At 59.7% G+C, this 15,192-nt stretch overlaps 1 protein-coding gene across 2 annotated transcripts in view; it reads right to left on the reverse strand.

The window, feature by feature from the left end:
* Positions 1–15,192, reverse strand: part of TRAPPC12 (trafficking protein particle complex subunit 12) — a 50,894-nt gene that overhangs the window by 4,928 nt on the left and 30,774 nt on the right. The window contains exons 6-11 of one of the 2 annotated variants that reach the window (XM_003354951.5): positions 14,833–14,945; positions 10,462–10,534; positions 9,789–9,862; positions 5,992–6,090; positions 4,183–4,283; positions 50–137 (exon numbers count right to left, since the gene is read on the reverse strand). In XM_003354951.5, the coding sequence (XP_003354999.3) occupies positions 50–137; positions 4,183–4,283; positions 5,992–6,090; positions 9,789–9,862; positions 10,462–10,534; positions 14,833–14,945 (548 nt within the window). The remainder of the gene's footprint in view (positions 1–49; positions 138–4,182; positions 4,284–5,991; positions 6,091–9,788; positions 9,863–10,461; positions 10,535–14,832; positions 14,946–15,192) is intronic. The other variant, XR_014839866.1, reaches the window with a different exon arrangement.

Consider the following 15,192-nt stretch of genomic DNA (forward strand, 5'->3'; position numbering starts at 1 on the left):
GCCCCCCCCCAGCCCGGGTGCGCCCCCCGCCCCCGACTCCATGTCTTACCACCGCGTTTGTTGGCTGGATCCTTAGCACTTCCGTGAAGAACCTGTGGGCTTCTGCAAAGTTGTTCTGGCCGAGGTGGAGGAAAGCTCTGGAAACAAGCAGCATGTAAAGGACTGGGCAGGACGCGCTGTCCGCACTGGAGGGCGTTTGCCCCTCAGGGCGTCCTCTGGGCACGGGGCTCAGGGCTGTCCAGACGCCGTGGGGGGCATGCGCTCGGGGGGCGAATGGCAGGGGGTCTGCCTCCTCGTCCTCTAGGCGTCGGAGCCTCACCCAGATCACCTCCTGCTGGACAGCCTGGTCCCTGCTCCACCTGGACTCTCTCCTTGTGGGAGCTTCACCCCAGGCAGTAGTTTCATTATGATGGGTTTTTTTTTAGGGCCACACCCATAGCATATGGAGGTTGCCAGGCTAGGGGTTGAATCTGGGCTACAGCTGCCAGCCTACACCACAGCCCCAGCAACACGGGATCTGAGCCATATCTGCGACCTACACTGCATCTCACGGCAACGCTGGATCCTTAACCCACTGAGCGAGGCCAGGGATCGAACCCAGACACTCATGGATACTAGCTGGGTTCGTTACCTACTGAGCCACAACAGGAACTCCCATTTTTTTGGCCCTTTTTTTTAAAATAGCTTCATGTTAATGAGCATAAACCCACCCACACAAAGCCTCACTTTATAGTGGACTGTTTTACTCATAAAAGCCAACCGCAGACACCAACACACAGGCATTAGAATGGCTGGTGGACTAGAGATACTAAAATTTATACACATTTATGCTGAAAACTGGAGGCAGCATAAAGTAGCACTTTAAAACCCAAGAGAAAAAAAAAATCTTAGAGAACTTTATGACTAAAGGAATCCAACTGCGACTCCAGGAAACACACTTCTTGGGCCCCTGATGGAGCCCAGGACAGAGCCGGCTCTGCTGTGCAGTTTACCTTGATGGGACGTTGGAGAAAATGGTCAATAAAAAACACAAACCTATTCATTAAAACCATTGTTTTACCCTGTAGTTCATCCAATTTGAAACACGAAGTTAAGAGACAGCCCTTGCCTTTCTTCACACTAAAAACGGACTATCAGAAAGAAAAACGAAGGGAGGTCCCGTCGTGGCGCAGCGGAAGTGAACCTGACTAGGAACCAGGAGGTTGCGGGTCTGCTCCACGGCCTTGCTCAGTGGGTTAAGGATCCGGTGTTGCCGTGAGCGGCGGTGTAGGTCGGCAGCCATAGCTCCGATTAGACCCCTAGCCTTGGAAACGCCATATGCCACAGGTGTAGCCCTAAAAAGCCAAAAAAAAAAAAAAAGAAAAGAAAAATTATTTACTGTCACATCAAAAAGGATAAAATACATATGGGGGAATAAATCAGAAAACAAAACAAAACACTAATGAGGAAAACTGAGCATGACACAGAGAGACGGTAAGATGCTCCATGCTCCTGGGTTAGAAGAACCAATACCGTCAAAACGACCACACCCCAGGGTGATGGACGGCGTCAATGCAATTCCCACCAAACCGCCAATGGTGTCGTTCACGGGACTAGAACAAATCTTGTCTTTTCCTTTTTAGGCCACACCCGTGGCACATGGAAGTTCCTGGGCCGGGGCCTGAATCCGAGCCACAACTGTGACCTACACCATAGCTGTGGCAATGTCAGATCCTAGCCTACTGAGCCACAGCCACAACAATCTTGAGAAATAAGTACAGAGCTCCAGGAAGAAGGCTCCCTGACTTCGGATCATCCTGCAAAGGTACAGTCATCAAAACAGCACGGCACTGGCACAAAAACAAAAACGTAGATCAATGGACAGGACAAAAGCCCAGAAATAACCCCATACACTTATGGTTAATTAACCTATGACAGAGGAGACAAGAACCTACAGTGGAGAAAAGACAATCGCTTCCCTAAGTGGTTCTGGGAAACCTGGACAGCTCTACGTAAGATCTGAAATTAGAACATTCTCTAACACCAAACACAGAAATAAACTCAAAATGGATAAAAGCCCTAAATGTAAAACTAGAAGCCACAAGACTCCTAGAGAACATAGAAGGAACACTCTTTTGACATAAACCACAGCAATATTTTTTGGATCCATCTCCTAGAGGAATGGAAATAAAACAAGAAATAAAAAAGTGCTGGCTAATTACACTTACGAGCTTTTGCATAGCAAAGGAAACGAAACCATTGGCAAAACAAAAAGGACACCCTTCTGAATGGGAGACCAATATCTGCAAGTGACATGACCAATCAGGGGTAAGAGCCAACATCCGAGAGAGCTCAAAGGAGTTCCTGTCATGGCGCCGTGGAAATGAATCTGCCTCGTATCCACAAGGATGTGGGTTCGATCCCTGGCCTCACTCAGTGGGTCAGGGAGCCTGCATGGCTGTGGCTGTGGTGTAGGCTGGCAGCTGTAGAGCTCTGATTTGACCCCTAGCCTGGGACCTTCCATATGCTGCAGGTGTGGCCCTAACAAGCAGAAAAAGAATAAGCTTGATTAAAAAATGGGCAGAAGGCGTTCCCGCTGTGGCACAGTGGGCAAGGAATCTGGCATTGTCAGAGTTGAAGCAGTGGTTGCAGCTGTGGCTTGGGTTCAATCCCTGGCGCAGGGACTTCCAGATGCTGCAGGTGCAGCCCTAAAAAATTCTAAAAAAACTTACAAAGGAGGCAGAGGGTCAGAGTAGATAATTTCCCAAGGAGGACACACGGACGGCCAACAGGCACCTGGGGAGGTGCGAGGCACCACTACTGGGGGAGTGCACATCCAGGCGGGGAGCTGTCACCTCGCACCCGTCAGGATGGCGCCTCTCAACGCGGTAACGGACAACGAGCGCCGGGCGGATGCAGAGAAAAAGGCACCGCTGTGCGCTGCCCGCGGGAGTGCCCACGGGTGCAGGCGCTGCGGAGCACAGGGCGGAGGTTCCTCAAACCACCGAGAATAGAGTGACCGTGTGACCCTGCACCTCCACTCCTGGCGATTTACCCGAAGAAAACAAAAACACTCATTAGAAAAGCACGTGCGCCCTACGTTCACTGCAGCATTATTTACAATTTCCAACATATGGAAGCAACCTAAGTGTCCACCGAAGGGGAAAGATGACACGCACGTGTGTACACACACACACACACACACACACAATGGAATATTAGTCATGAATTTTTTTTTTTTTTTTTTTTTTTAGGGCTTCACCTGCAGCACATGGACGTTCCTGGGCTTGGGGTAGGATCAGAGCTACAGCTTCCAGCCTCCACAGCTGCTCATGGCAACACGAGATCCTTAACCCACTGAAGGAAGAAGCCAGGGACTGAACCCGTGTCCTCCTGGATACTAAGTCGGGTTCGTAACTACCCCCGACTTAGTATCCTCCAAATGGAAACTTCCCCCAAAATGAAATCTTGTCATCTGCAACAACACGGATGCACCCGGGGGCACTGTGCTAAGTGAGCGAGACCAAGACGGTGAGTGACTTCACTGGCTGTGGAATCTCGACCCCAGCTGAACAAAGAAACGGTCCCAGACGCAGAGAACCAACAGGCGGGTGCTAGAGGGAGGGCGGTGGGGGGAGCAGAAGGAGACAGCTGGGGGGGGGTCAGGAGGCAGAAACGTCCCGGCCCCAGTAAACGAGTCGTGGGGACGCAATCTCGGGGTGGGGGAAGGAAGCGCAGTGGGTGACTGAGTGACATCTCTGTTTGGTGGCAGACGGTGACTGGATTTACCGTGGCGTCCGTGTGAAAGCTAAGGACATGTCCAAGCACCCTCGTGTGTGACGGGAGCCGGCGCCGCGCTGCAGGTCAGCCACACCTCAGAGCCAGACGCGCTCACAGAGGTGGGGCCTGCGGCCGGCGGCGGGGAGGCTGCGGGCGGCCCAAAGACGCCGAGGGCAGTTCTAGGTGAGTGCCTCGGTACCGGGTCCAACACGAGCACACGGAACAGCGCCCACGGGGGTGCAAGCGTCGCCCAGGGCAAGCCCTCGGGCGTCATCTACGCGAGGCGACGGATGTTCACTCAACGTCCCGTGAGCATCCCGTCACGACGCACAGGGACCCACGTTAGGCCGCAGCCTTAAACATGAAGCTGCTGTACGTCAATTACGTCTCAATAAAACTGGAAGAAAAATAAAAAATGCGTACCTGTTCATTAAAACCATTATTTTACCCTGCAGTCCATCCAATTTCTGTGTTACTTTCTCCACATCTTGAAAATACTTTTCAGCTGTTTTTATGTCTCCAATCTGCTTCGAGAAAATTCTCTAGTCAGTGCAGGTGACAACTTTCCGTCAACATCACATACATGGCTCCCTAGCATCCTGTGGGACACTGGGGACATTTACACATCAGGCGCGTAAAACTCTGGTAACCATTCACTGATTACTTTTTTTTTTTAAGCAAGAGCTGCTTAGGACACGGCGGATCGTCAGCATCTACGTGCTGGCAAGTGAGTGTCTGGAGCCCCGAGGGTGGGGCGTGGGTTCTGGGCAGGTCAGGGCTTCAGGGCCCAGAGGGCAGCGGAGGGCAACGAGCAGGGCCAGCCTGGGGGAGGGAGAGTTGAACCCGGTCCTTGGCCCTGAGCTGAAGCCGGTCCAGCAGCCTGTGGTCCAGAAAGACCTAGAACTGCCTGAGGATCCAAGTCCCTGTGCGGAGATTTGTGCTTAGATGCTGACCGTGAAGGCACGAAGGGCTTCCGAGCAAGTGGACGGGCCCTGTTCCATCAGACGCCCCTCCCCGACCCTGGGCTAGGTGCCCTCGGAATCAGCCTGGCACTGCCTGGTGGGGGCAGAACCCGCTGCCGGAGGCGCACACGGGACCTGACGACCCCTGGGCGTCCTGGTCAGGGCCTGGGCGCGCACAGGCTCTGTGATCCCCGAGGGCAGCCCTGCCGGCGGCCCCTCCTTCCTTTGGTCTGAAGCCCAGGCAGCCGCAGCCCCTACCAACCAGGCTGGTCTGCGCTCGCCTTCCCGCGGGGGCAGAGATGCAGCAAAGCACGCGGGGACCAATGAACGAGGCCACCTGATGGCGAGAGGACACAAACGCACAAGGGGCTTCGCAGCTCCAGCCGCGCTGCGCAGGCTCCCCCGGAGAAGCACCGGGAGCAGAGAGAAGCCCGGCTGCTTCACACGCTGGCGGTGCACACGTTCCTGCCCCCGCACCTCACTCCGAGCCTGGGGTGGGGACCCCGAGGCCTTCCCTGTCCCCTGGGCGGGGCGGGGGCGCATGCGCATGGAGGGCAGACCCCGCATCAGTGAACAGACCTGCCCCAGCTCCGAGAGCCCTCGTTCCTCAGGCAGGTCACGCCCCCAGGAAGCCTCAGTCTGCCCATCTGTAACCTGAGCTGGTGGTACCCCTGCGGCCAAGGGCCAGCGCCTGCTCTGGTGCGCCCGGCCTTCCTCCGACCACAGCGGATGGCCCAGGACGCTCCGCCCCTGAGCTCCGGGGGTCATGCAGAAGCCCTAAGAGACTGAGGGGGGACAGAGGCACCCGCAGGCATGGGCCGCCGTCCTGGGTGCCTGCACCCCTTCTCCACCTCGTCAGCAAAGCGCGCCCTGGCTCTGTGCCCTTCTTGGCAAAGCGGGCACGTCGGGCTCCGTGCCCGGGACCATGGCTCCACAGAGGACGTCTTCCGTCCATCCACGCGGACTGGGGCGCTCTTTCCAGCAAAACACCAGCGACTTACTATCAGCCACGTTAAAATAAGATTCTTGGTGGTTTGCCGGCACTTTCCTAACTGCAACAGGACAATTTCTCAGTGATCCCTCTCAGCGCCTCCTAGATGAACGTGTGTGTACGTTCATGCTTAGCAACCGGCTTCCTAGTGTGTCAAAGCTGGAGGGCTTAACACGGGAGCCACAGCAGGACCACTGGGCACAGACTTCTGCTTCGGCAGCGTTCCTTCCTTCAACCCGAGAGCTCACACCAAGGCACGCCCAGCCCCCGGCCCCTTACCTGGAGGAAAATCCGGCCGATGCAGCTCAGCACCTGGGGCTCCTGCTCCGGTAGGTACTGGATGACCGAGTGGTAGGCGTCCACGGCCAGCACGTAATCCTGCGGGGCCCAGGGAACATTCCAGAGTTAATGGTGGTGCTCCTTCGAACACGTTCGCAGGAGCTCAAGCACCTGCAGACTCACAGGGAGGGGACACACCACCTGGGGAGGGGAGCTGGCCCAGGCGGGTGCGGCCAACAGGCTCTGGGCCCTGCGTGTAACCAGCATCCTGAAAGCCCGCCTCTGCCCTGTGGCTTCAGGTTGGGCACTTCGTGTTTCACGTGGACTCCTTCCCAACAAAACTGTTAAGTGAATCTTGTCTCCACCTGCCATAAACATACCCCCAATTTATTCACAGTGTCTCTTCAACATTTTCTTTGCTAGAACTTGAGAGAGAAAGTTCTTAAATGTAACAAAAGCCCAGTGAGACAGCTGGGCGGGGAGAGCACGCTGGTTCTCGCGGGAGGAGGGTGCCGGGCATCATGGGGGCATCAGGACAGCTCTGCGCTCCTGGCTGCGCCATCACCTCTCCCTTCCCCATTCTCCTGTGTCCCCGGCTGGGCGCGGGGCCATTGTGGGCAGAGTCCACAAGCAGAGGTGGAAGCCATCGAATTTCAGGTGTGAGATGCCATCTTGGCAGAGTCACGGGGACACCCTGAGCTCTCAGACGCAGGGTCACCGTCTGGTCTGATGAGCGGATGCAGTGCCAACTCCTGTTGGCAGCTCTGTTTCTCGACTCGGTTATACGCTTGCTCAGCAACAAACAGGGCCACAGCCGTAGTCTGAGTCTCTGTACAACCCCAGCGGGAGCTCTTCCTTCTTTATGCTTCTACATTTTCAACCTTCATGCAAACTGGGGCTGGAATCACTAGTTTGGAGTTGGGATGTTATAAGACAGACAGATGACAAAGAAAATTCCAGTTTAGCGGAAAAAAAAAAAGGGAAGACTCTCTGGTCTGGCGGCTTTGAGCGAAGCTCATCAGAGGCACTGTGCTTCCACGTGGGGCGCAGGGAGCTGCTGCACCTGCCCGGCCCCTGGGCCTCTGGCTCCTGCCGCCGCTGCCCCGTGCAGGGTGAGTGTGTGAACGAGGGCACCCTGACTCCGGAGGCCGGGCTGGCGGCTTTGAGCGAAGCTCATCAGAAGGCACTGAGCTTCCGCGTGGGGCGCAGGGAGCTGCTGCACCTGCCCGGCCCCTGGGCCTCTGGCTCCTGCCGCCGCTGCCCCATGCAGGGTGAGTGTGTGAACGAGGGCACCCTGACTCCGGGTGCCTGGCTGCCAGTGCGGGCACCCTCACGGGCTGTGGGCCTGGCTCCAGCCGAGCTCTGGACGTCCAGGGGGTTGGGGAGACCTTGGAGCATCTGAGAATCACCTGCTCCAGCCCTTACTTTCAGTTCTTGTTAGTTGGCACCACGTGGCCCTGGATCTCGCCCACGTTCATCCTGGCCTGCGAGTCTCACTCAGGTGACGCTGTGGGCCGAGCCCGGGGCCCTGGAGGTTCTGCCGTCCTTGCTGGTGAGGAGGGGGCATGTCAGCGCCCCTTCCAGAATGGCTTTCTGGCTGGGTCACTGCCTTTCAACTTCACCTTTGGGCGCTCCAGGCCAGGCGTCAAGGTAGCAGACGACAATTGGAAATGGAAAGGACGGGTTTTAAAAACCAAGCCCCGACCCTTGATGGAGCTATTTGGCTGCGGTTCCGCTTAAGCAGGGCTCTCCTGGGTCAGCACCTGGGGGCAGACCCACAGGCGTGGGCACCACTGAGGTCAGAGGAGGGGGCCGTGGGCAGCTGCAGGGTCACGGGGCTGCCTGGTGGCTGCTGCAGCCACGGGGACGGACTCCAGCAGGCTCCAAGGAGTCCCGCCGCCCACACACTGGAGCGGGAGGTTGTCAGAGCTTCGGCCCGATCACCACGTCCCGCCACTGTCTGCGTACCGGAGGTGAGGAGACGGGGCCCCTTTAAGGGAAAAGGGCTGAAAAGAGCTCTGCAGACGCGGCTCTGAGCTCGGCTGCGCGAGGCCTGCCCGCAGGAACAGACCTGTTTGACCTGTCTTCACCTCGTCTTCCAGCAGCTCCGCGGGCTGGTGGCTGCGACACGAGCGCCGCGACCAGGAAGGCTGGGCAGGGTGATGCTGGCAAGGAGGAGCTGCCCGGTCCCTCGATGCCGGAGCAGGCTGGGCAGGCGGGACCTGCGCCCGTGTGGATGCCCGCGAGGCACCAAGGCCGCGTGAGCCCCAGGAGCGGAGGGGACACCGTGCACCTGCGAGACGGGTGGGGTCTCCAGGCCCTGGGGCACTCGCCACGCTGCCTGATGCTTTCCATGCACATACTCGGGGCGGAAACGTATGGAGACTGCTCCTCGTTAAAAGCTATATTAATAGTTATTTCACTGTAATAGAAATGTTATTCAAAATAATTAACTGGCTGATTGAATAACTCATTGTTAGTCCACATACGCATAATCTGATTAACACGAGCCCACCTGTTAGGGCCTCACGCTGCTGTAATGCTGGGTGCGCCCACTAGATGGCGGCAGGACGCACATCCTCGCTGAGGCTTTCATTGTAAAATTCTTCACTTTTTTAAACTCAAGACAATGAAAGAGGCTCAAATTTCAAATTAAATCGCATCTGCTGTAAAAGTATGTCTGAGCCGCGAGGCCGTACGGAGAAGACCACAGCACAGCAAAGAGGATGGTTCTCCTCCCGGAAGTTTCTATGCCTGTGCCTCGACAACGCACAAAAGTCCTCCGGTGGAGCCGGAGAGCCCTCCCGAGGAGGTCTAGCTCGTGATTAATGAGACATCCGCCTGTGAATTTACAACTTGTTTCTCTGTGTAAGCCATCAAGCTGCCAGTGGCACGAGGGACAGGTCCACCTGCAGGGTCAGGAGTGGACGGGAGGAAGGAACCTAGGGAACCAGGGCTCCTCCACCCACGCTGTCCAGCTTCTGTGCCTAGTTTCAGGGGCGGCTCTGGGGCCCAGAGCTGAGAGGGATGCGAGGTGGTCTACACCCCAGTGTCACGGCAGCTCAGGGGGTGCATGGAAGGTGGGGCCCCCAGGACACGCAGCGAGGCCTCCTTGAGGGGACCTACGGCTGCCCCAGGACATGGTGCTCCTGTGGGGCGGCCCGTCGGGGTTAAACCCCAGCTCCCAGAGCACATTTCTCCGCCGGGCAGCTGGCCTGCTGTGCTGAAAGCCAGGACCTGCTCTGGGCATTTGCAGCCAAGGATCTGGGCAGCAGCAGCCTTCAGCCCCCACTGCTCCCAATGGGGCTGTGAGCGGGGGCGGGCCTGCCTGGGGAGGGGACAGACGGGAGAAGGAAGGTCACGTGCCCTCGGCTGGGGCTGGTTCAGCCTCCCGGTCCCCAGCTGTCCCCTCGGGGCGCCCAGCACTGGGGCCTAAGGGGCAGGTTTCAAGGGGCAGCCTGTCTCCTGAAGCTGGGGCTGTGGACGGTCTGGTCAGGTCAGACGAGGCCACCACCTCCTCTAACCCCGGGAAACAGAGGCTGCCTTGCTGGGGACGAATTCAGAGAGAAGCAGGGCAAGGAGTTGAGAGCATGAACGAGGATTTCAATTCCATCGCCCAGAACCCGTTAGAAGAGTGAAACCTGCCAGTGTCAAGTCTCCCGTCTACTGACATTCCTTTAGCACAAGTTCAAGTGCACCAGGCCTGAGCGCGTCAGCGGCCTCCCGGCTCCGCAGCCCCTCCTGCTGCCTCGGGGTGCTCTCCTGCCACAGGGTGCCCCCACCCCCGAGGGTCGTACCTTCATGAGCAGCAGGCAGTTGGCCATGGAGCAGGTGACCCGGCCCAGGCGGGACCGCCACAGCTGCACGGAGGCTGCAAGAGAGGAGACAGTGAGTGCGCGGTGGGGCTGTCCATCAGCCCTGATGGGGACAGTGGCCCCTCTGACCCCGGGCTCTCGGCTCTGGGAGGAGCAAGGAAAACGGGAGGGGGACGGACCCCCCAGCTTCAGGGCGGACACGTCCCTTCATCAAACCTGGGCCACGTTCCCAGGCTGGATGGCTGGTGAGGGAGTGGCCGGGCCTGCGGCCTCGCCGTTTAACGGGAAGCGACAGCTCCTCTCTCCGTCTGCTTGGCCAGGCTCTGGGGGCTGGGTCGGGGGCGGGGGGTCGAGCAGCGGGGAGCGGGTGGTGTGCGGCCAGGTGGTTCAGCCGCTGTCCCCTCGGGCCAGGGAGAGCAGGACCCGGACGTGTCTGAATGACAGTAACTGGGCCAGCTTGCCTTAAACGGACCTTCCTTCTACGGCCAGACCAGGGGTCCATTCTGGGACGACAATCCCCCAGAGAAGATGCTTATGCCAGATGCTGGCCTCTCCCGGGAAGGGCGGAGGAGCCGAGGGCGAGAGGGTGAAGCGCGGCGGGAGGACGACAGGCGGGGGACAGGGAGGGGCTGGGGTGGGCCGGGCGGCCACTGACCTTGCCGGTTCTCCTGTGCCATGCTGCTCATGCCCCCGTCCTCCGCGAGGCCCTGCTCCAGGTTTGCCAGGATCTGCAGGGATTTCAGGAGAGACCGAGCGTGAGGCTGCTCCGAGGCTCCGTCGCAGGGCCTCCCCGGAGCGGCCGCTGTCCCCGGAAGCCTGTCTGTCCAGGACCGTTTCACAGGGACACGTGGCCCCCGTCACGTCCATCGTTTCCCTTTTGGCTCAGGGCTCTGGGTCGCTGCCTGTGGGATCTGCTTTCCCTGAAAGGAGAAGCTGCGGCCTCTGTGATCTGGGCAGGGATGTTTTGGAGGCAGGCGGAGGCGGAAAGGCGACCACGGCAGACACGCTTTGCTGGGGAGAGGCCGAGAGGGCCAACTGCAAGCCGGCCTCTCCTGTCCCGGCCGTGGGACGACCGACCTGAGGCCTCGGGCCTCGGGCGACACCCTCTGGCTCAGTGGGTCCCGCCAGCTAACACGGCCCCAAACACCCAGCTCACTGCAGGCCCAGGGCCACACACCAGGTGGGGACACGTTGCTGTGAGCACGTGACCACTCGGGACACAGCCGGGGTTCAGTGGTGACCGCGTGAAGATGAGCAAGCTGGTCCCAGCCAGGTCGAATGACACCTTTCAGGGAGTCTGTCTTCTGGTAACCGACCAGAAAGCCAGAAGCTGACCCGGAAACAAGGGAGACCATGCTGGGACCACGTTGCAGGGTGGGAACGAAGGGAAGGGACAGGGACCAGAGGTACCGGGGAAGAAAACAGGAGGCCTCAGGGGCCACACGCACAGCAGAGGGTCCGGCCCGGCCCGGCAGTGACACCAGCCACAGCTACAGAGGCTGGAATCTGCAGCGCGGTGGGGGCTGTGGGCGAGGGCCGGGCTGGTGGCCCTGACCCGTGGCCGGGGTGAATCTTGGGGTGGGGGCGGTGGAGGAGGGGGCCTTGAAACAAGTAATGAAAACCTCAGCATCTAGGAGTTAAATGCACCCCTGCCTTCTCTCTCCTGCCGGCCCTGCCGCTACCTCGACAGGGCCGAGTCCGGTGGGGTCAATCCTCATCCGATAACCTCCTGTTTTTGCAGCTCCTCTGCCGGCCGCCAGGACACACCCCGGCCCCCTCCTCCCATTTACAGCCCAGAGCACCCCGTGCGCGCAGCCTTGAGATCCCGAGTGGTGCCAGGTGTCCGCTGAGGGAGATGGGGAACCATTTCTCCAGCCCCGGCAGGTCGCGCGCGGGGGATCCCTGCTGCTGCAGGGCCCCCACCCCCATGGCACCCCCACACCCATCCTGGGAGGGCCGTCACCCAGCAGCACAGACGCCAGCACACCCTGACAGCAGGGCGGGGCGGGCAAGAGACTTCGGCCACAGGGGCCGTGTTTCGCCCAAGGAGGAAACTCTAAGCCTGAACCAACGGCCCAGCTGCCCGACCCCATGTATCACCAAACAGTTCAAAAAGGCGACTTGTAGCCTATTCCTTATAGAGAAACCAAACCCGCATTCTGAATTCTCTGCCGCTCTCCTGGGAGGGCAGGGTGACGGCCTAGGATAACTGACACCTTTGCTGGGTCACTTACGAACATTTCTGGGTTCTCAGAAACCTCCAGCAGCCCGAGGGAAGGCCCCGTCCACACCTCCTCCAGAAACCCCAGAAGTCTGTGGGCCCTGGTGCGTTAAATTTCAGGCTCTGAGTCTCAGGCAGGGCACAGCCCCAAAAGCTGTACTTCCGATGAGCTCCGGGCCACCCCAGTGCCTTTGCACCTGTCCCTTGTCAGCCTCCACGGGTGGTGGGTGCGTAGATCTGGGGAACGGGTATTATGTGTGAAGCTTCCAGCACACAGACCCCTGGGGGCAGGCCCAACTCCCAGGCTGCGGACTGATTCCCTGCTGACTCCAGACCGGGTCTCCCTAGAGAGCCTAGACTTCTCTGGGTCAGTCCTTTCCCACAGGCGCCGGGGCTCTTGGAACACAGGCCATACTGACAACCGCCGACTGGGTGTCGCGCCCGGTCACTGGCCCGCATCGTGATCCGACCACACGGCCGCCCCGAGGCAGCTGCCGGCCGCCTCCTGCACAGGTGGGCGGCTCAAGGCCTAGACAGGCCGGTCACTCTGCCAGGAAGGGCTGCGCACCTGCAGGCCAGCTGCCCTCCTCCGCGCAAGTCGGAGGGTGAGAACATGGGATGCAGGATGAGCAAGGCCCGACCGCTCCGTGCCACGGAAGCCTGCCTGCTGCTGGGCTGCCGTGTCGGTGTCAGGGCAGGACTGTCACTAAGCTGGGGGACCCTGAGGGTCACCTTGGCACATCAGACTTCATGCTGCTCTGGGGCTGCTGAGGGCTCCCTGTGCTGGATTTCCCGTGATGCAAGCTGGAGTTTCCAAAGGGGCAGATTTCCAAATGAGGAAGTCCCCACGGGCTCTTCCCGCTGTGACCTCAGAGCACACTGGGCCTGCAGCATGCATGTCAACAGCAAAGGGCAGAGACGCGGCCTGGACGAGGAAGCAGAGCTTTGCGGTGGTGGTGGGCCTGGACCCGGGGTCCCACTCGGCCTCCTCTGGGTCTGGCGGGCGGCTTGCTGGGCGGGCGGCGGGGTCGGAACCGAGCAGGGGCAGAGGAAAAACCTGGCCCCGGGAGGGATGTTCCCGCGAGATGCCCCTCTTCCCGCTTGACCCCCCACCCCCCGTCCAGTGAGGGCCCCACTGACCCCTGAACCCACTGAGACGGATTTCTCACAGAAGCAAGTGCAGCTGCACCCACCCCGGCACCATCAAGGGACACGTGTGACCAAAGCCTAGAGCATCCGTTCCAAGGTGACCAGGCACAAACTGAAGCTGGGCGGGGAGAAGAATGTCTGCAGTTGGACTCCAGAGGGGCAGGGGGCCGTCCAGAGCCCGGTCCGAGCCGACACCAGGCCCTCCCGTCACGGGGACCTCGCACGTGGGGGCAGGTGTGGGGCGTGGGCGATGCAGGGAGAGTGCGGACCACGGGGCGGGGGGGGGGCTCGGGAGGGAGCCGAGGGTCGCAGCCTCAGCACTCGGCCCACTCCCCGGATGCGGACGGAGGGAAAGCCAACTAGAAAGTCACCCGCACGCGGTTTGGGACATCACCAAGCCAGCGTTTCTCAATCACAAGTTTTGTTTTCCCAGTTCTGAAAATAACTAGACTTTAACCACGTTTGAAGACCCAAGGAAGATGGGAGTTCCCGTCATGGCTCAAGGAAAAGAATCTGATGAGCATCCACGAGGACACAGGTTCGATCCCTGGCCTCGCTCAGTGGATCCGGCGTTGCCCTGAGCTGTGGTGTAGGTCACAGACGCGACTCGGATCCCACGCTGCTGTGGCTGGGGTGTAGGCGGGCAGCTGTAGCTCCGATTACACCCCGAGCCTGGGAACCTCCATGTGCTGCGGGTGCAGCCCTGAAAAGCAAAAAAAAAAAAAAAAAAAAAAAAAATCAAGAAGAAAGAAAGCGTTAGAATCTAAGAAGCATTGATAACATAATATAATTTCCCAATCAACTGCTCAAAGAGAGCAAAGGTTTTCTTACTATCTTTTCAGTTATAAAAACTGGAAGCTGATCTAAAGCTGGGGGGCGAGGCGCCCAGGCGCGCCCATGTGCTGGACGGGGGGCCGGCCGCGCCCGGAGGAGGCTGGGCTGCCTCCCTGCGGGGGGCACCGAGGACGACCCTGCAGACCCCAGAGCCGCGGGGACAGGAAGCAGGAGGTCCCCAGTACAAATGACCTCACCCCGCCCGCTGCCGCACGCCTACCGTTTGCTGATAGTCTGCAAAGCGCTTCCACGGACACGCCTCCCTTCCCGCCCGGCCTGGCTGCTTCGGGAAGGGCAGGCTGGCTTCGGCGCCCAGACCGAGGCCCTCGGAGGGCGGGCTGCCCCCGCCTGGAGACAGAGCCCCCAGACCACCCCTTCCCCCGCCACCCGCTACGGGAGCCACCTGCTGTCTTCCACGTAATCATTACCTCACAGCCCAGAGTAAGTCGGGAGGCCCCTCTGAACCTTAGCCGCCCTCGGAGGCAGCGTCACGTGTGACAGCGGTCCCGACACCGTGTGATGTGTGCCGATTCTGCAGCACTCGCACCCATCATCTCTCTAAACGCTGCCCCTGACCGCACACAGGCGCGCGGGGGCTCTGCCGGACGCGGGAGGGCCTGGCAGCCCGGACTCGGTTCACACACGAGATTTCCACACCAGGGAGAGCGCTCCTGCTCTCGTTCACGAGGAACGCCAAGAGGAAGGGCTTCGGGACTCACCTTGGCCCCCAACCGCTCACCACCCCCCGGAACAGTGCCTGGCGCAACAGCGCAAGCAGGGCGCACGGGGACCGCCTGCCTTTCCGGAGGCGGGGCGGGGTACCTTGCTGCAGACGGCCTTCACGCGGTGCAGCCTGTCCAGCGACTCCTGCGGGTTGCCCAGGTACTGCTGCAGCTCCGCGTGCAGGATCCGCATGGAGAAGGGGACCATGGAGCCTGGGAAGGAAGCGGAGGCGGAGGCGTCAGTCTCCCTGAGCTCCCAGACCCGGCGCGTCCGCAGACTCGTGCGCAAGGACGACGGATGCCTTCGGTTCCTGGCGGAGGTCGCAACGGTGCCACCAAGCATGAGACGCGTCCTGATTTTCTCTATGAAGTTGCATGTACGCACGTCTGAGTCAGGGACAGAGTGGGTGTCACTGCTGTGTCCACAGCTACGCTCCAGGCGTGTGGAAACGATCCCCAA

This window comes from Sus scrofa, chromosome 3 (genome assembly GCF_054392235.1).
Source record: "Sus scrofa isolate SSC_HxYL_T2T_F1_AM1 chromosome 3, Sscrofa_HxYL_maternal_Yorkshire_Landrace_v2.0, whole genome shotgun sequence".
Taxonomy (NCBI): domain Eukaryota; kingdom Metazoa; phylum Chordata; class Mammalia; order Artiodactyla; family Suidae; genus Sus; species Sus scrofa.